At 36.6% G+C, this 3,791-nt stretch overlaps 1 protein-coding gene across 1 annotated transcript; it reads left to right on the forward strand.

Moving 5' to 3' along the window:
- Positions 1-207: 207 nt before the first annotated feature.
- Positions 208-2,532, forward strand: LOC114314052 (uncharacterized). The gene has a single exon (XM_028260486.2). The coding sequence runs from the start codon at positions 315-317 to the stop codon at positions 1,170-1,172; it is 858 nt and encodes a 285-aa protein (XP_028116287.2). The 5' UTR covers positions 208-314; the 3' UTR covers positions 1,173-2,532.
- The last annotated feature ends 1,259 nt before the right edge of the window (positions 2,533-3,791 follow it).

Here is a 3,791-nt window from a genome sequence, read left to right on the forward strand (position 1 = left end):
TGGAAAATTATTTTGAGAGAGAGTTTTGAAAAAAAATGATTGATTTAATGTGTGTAAGAAAGAGATTTGTTTGAAAAACTTGTTTGATTTACAAGTTTTGAGAAATTTTTTTTAAGAAAATTCGTTTGATTTGATTACTTTTAAAAACTTATTTGTAAAAAAAACTTCTCAAAATTTTTTCAAAAATATAAACCAAACGAACCCTACTTGTTTTAACTGAACAAATATCCCATCTAATGTTTTTCTTACCCACCGATTTCACTTTACCACTCTCCCAACACACATTCTGATCTCCTCTCTCATCCGCGCCGCCAATGGCAACCTCTCGTCCGCCATCGAAGCCGCTCGACCTCGACATCACGATCGTCTCCGCCAAGCACCTGAAGAACGTGAACTGGCGTCAAGGCGACCTCAAACCCTACGCCATCTTCTGGGTCGACCCGGACCACCGTCTCGCCACCAAGTCCGACGACTCCTCCTCCACCCGTCCCGTCTGGAACGAGCACTTCCTCATCCCGCTCTCTCTTCCTCTCCAAGACTCTCTCCTCACCCTCGAAATCTTCCACTCCAAACCCTCCGAGATCCCCAAACCCCTTGTCGGAACCCTCCGACTCGCTCTCAAGGACCTGGTTGACCCGGACGATTCCACCCGCCTCCGCACCTTCGAGCTCCGCCGCCCCTCCGGCCGCCCCCAGGGCAAGATCCGCATCAAGCTCGCCGTCCGCGAACGCCCTCTCCCAGATTACCATATTACCCCTCCGCCCAGCTATTATTACTCAACTGCTCCTCCCTCTCAACCTCGCGACTTCAGGGGATACACTTCTCTGCCTCCACCTTCAATATCTGGATTCAGCCCTTATCCTGATCCCTATTCGGGTTACTACTCGGGGTATTATTCTCCACCGCCTCCGCCGCGGCCCTTTTTCGATCGCCAATCGAGTTACGGAGGGCCCAGCGCACCGGTGGATTATGCGCCGCCGTATGATCAGAAGCAGAAGAGTGGGAAGATTGGTGGGCTTGGAACTGGATTGGCCGTTGGAGCGGTTGCTGGGGCGATGGGTGGATTGGCATTGGATGAAGGGTTGAAGCATGAGGAGGAGAAGATTGCCGAAAGTGACTTGGATTCGCCTGATGATTACAGCGATTATCGTGTCAATTATGGATATAATTGAAGTGTAGTGAGTGCTTGAGGCCTTACCCGTGAGGTAAATAAGTTGTTTTGGCTAATGTTTTTAAGTTTACTTTGAGAGTTTTAGGTGGATATGTATATAATAATCTATGCTGAATTGGGTTTTCTTTTTTATGTTTTTGTATGGTTGTTTAATAACCCTGGCAGAGACAGTTTTTATTGAGAAATGCTTTTGATATATATGAATCCTCGATTTAAGGAAAAAATGTTGGTTCCTTCTGTTCTTGTTCTTGGTTTGATGGTGTTCGGCACTTAATTAAGGAATTTAAGTTGAGTAAAAATTACAAAACACAAAAGTGCTTTAGCTAAAGGACCAATTAGTGTAGTGATTTTCCACAAGTGCATACTTCATTATATTTTATGTCCATTTTAGTTGGTCTAATAGCAATGAAAAAATGAAGAACGAAGAGTTTATAGTTTGCTTGATATGAAAGTACTTGATTATTAGAGTGCATGTCTTAAAATAGGTGCTTGCTAAGGTCAATGTAGAGTAGCAAGCTCATTTGAAGTATGGAATTCTAGCAATGGTACCATGTCACAAGGCCAATAAGCATCATGCCACCAATAGTTTGGATTAATTTCTTTGGTATGTGTTACGAGCTTCTCCAAACCAAGTTCACTTCTAAGAGTGATCCAACTTGGTTAGGGTACACGTTTCGATCTCAGCATGTAATCACAAGAATCTGTTTTGCTGTCCTATACAAAGTCATTGGTATTGCATTGTGCTATGCAAGGGACTCACCAGCAACTCCTATCACTGAGTGTTAATACATAGTGCTTTGGGTGATTCTGCTGATTGTTTTGGTTTAATCTAGAACTTTTTTTTTGGTTACAGCTTTGAGCTAGAATTAGGATTTTTCTAAATTCAGTTTTTCGTGTGTCAAGAGCTTATGGTGATGTTTTGGCTTTTGCAAGTGTTGTTGCTTTTGGTTCATCAAAGAATGACATTTATTAAATTTTGCATTCGTTTTTCTAAGTATTTGATGAATTCGAAGTAACATTGACACGAGTTTTAGTTGTTTGTGCACATACACATGGATATTATAATTGGATTTATTATGTTTGGTTTTTATAGAGAAGGTAAAGTAATATGTTGGTCCTCAAGTCTGATAATTTGATATAGCCATGAAGCTAGAATGCAGTGCCTGTCAGACAAGGCATGAGTAGGTTTTGCTTAGTGTGGCAGCTTATATTGCTTTGCTGTTTCTTGCAGATCTGCAGTTTAAAATGGAATTCTTCTATTCCCTCCGTCTCATACTTTTTCTCTACCTTTCCATTTTGTGATGTCCAAAAATGGTTGTTCCTTTTAGAAGTTAAAAGTATTTAATTTCATGATTCTACAATATTGTCTTTTTTTAGATGAGATGAGAGTGAATTCTTCTGTTAGGCATAGTCTTGGAAATCAAAACCCTATTCAGCTTGTTTGGTTTGGGTTTTTAGGATTCACTTTTCAGAAAATTAAAATTTTTTGTTTTTCATATATTTTTTTTTTTTATTTTTACTGAATAGGGTTTTGATTTCCAAGACTAGTTTGGTTTGGGTTTTTAGGATTCACTTTTCAGAAAATTAAATTTTTTTGTTTTTTATATATATTTTTTTTTTTACTGAATTTTTCTAATATTCTAAGCATTTTTTTTTAAAAAAAATTTAGATACACCTAACATAAATATACTTAAAAAGTATAATATGTGTAAAAAAAAATATTTAGAAAATTCATTAAATACTAAAAATACAAAAAAAAAAAAAAAACGAGATTTCAATACATTTTTCGTATTCTTGTGTATTTATTAATTTTTTTTAAAAAATTGCTTAAAATTTTAAAAATATTCACTAGAAATATAAAAAAAAATACAAAAAATAAAAAACACAATTTTCAAAAAATTGAATCCAAAAAATTGAAACTAAACACACAAATTATTTGTGTGTCAGCACATTTAGAACTCATCTGCTTAAATTTTTGATAAAATCTGTTATGTTGCTGATACCTTGATCTCCTTAAAATGTTGGATATCATCACATGGTGGACAAAATATATGGTACTGAGGAAGTATGTTACTGCAATGAAAGCATTCATATCTCTTCCAATGTTATCAATATTAAACGTTTTGGTTATTATGCATGGTACCATTTCATTTATTCATTTGATGGATTTACGTCCATGCATTTGACAATAACTTATCAAAAACAAAACAGGTTGAGGAGTGTGTCTCTTGGTCTGTTGATGTGAAAATAGAGTCATTATGTAGCACTGACTCTTACTTTAATCGTTTATTGTGTATGACATTGACAGATCATGCTTATTTCATTTTGGTCCTATTAAGCCTTATTTACATGCTACTTTTGTATTGGAATTGTTTAGTGATATCTGTTGTATTTATAATCATAAATGTTTTGGATAACTGTTAGGTTACTTGGTGTATGAGAGGGTTGGGGGAGGTCATTGGAAAATTTGAAGGTCGCCGGAAAAGACGAATGTCTGTTGGAAAATTCGAATGTTGTCGGGAACTTCGAATTTTCTAGGAATGTGTAGAGAGGTTTAGATTTTTCAATGGTTGCAACTAGAAACACAATAGGATGATGGAGATAAGATATTGAGTGAAAA

Source organism: Camellia sinensis, chromosome 1 (assembly GCF_055761805.1).
Source record: "Camellia sinensis isolate YWXY chromosome 1, ASM5576180v1, whole genome shotgun sequence".
Lineage (NCBI taxonomy): Eukaryota > Viridiplantae > Streptophyta > Magnoliopsida > Ericales > Theaceae > Camellia > Camellia sinensis.

What these genes read in the sequence shown, in the direction of transcription:
- LOC114314052 (XM_028260486.2), top strand. Translation starts at nt 315, where the DNA reads ATGGCAACCTCTCGTCCGCCATCGAAGCCGCTCGACCTCGACATCACG.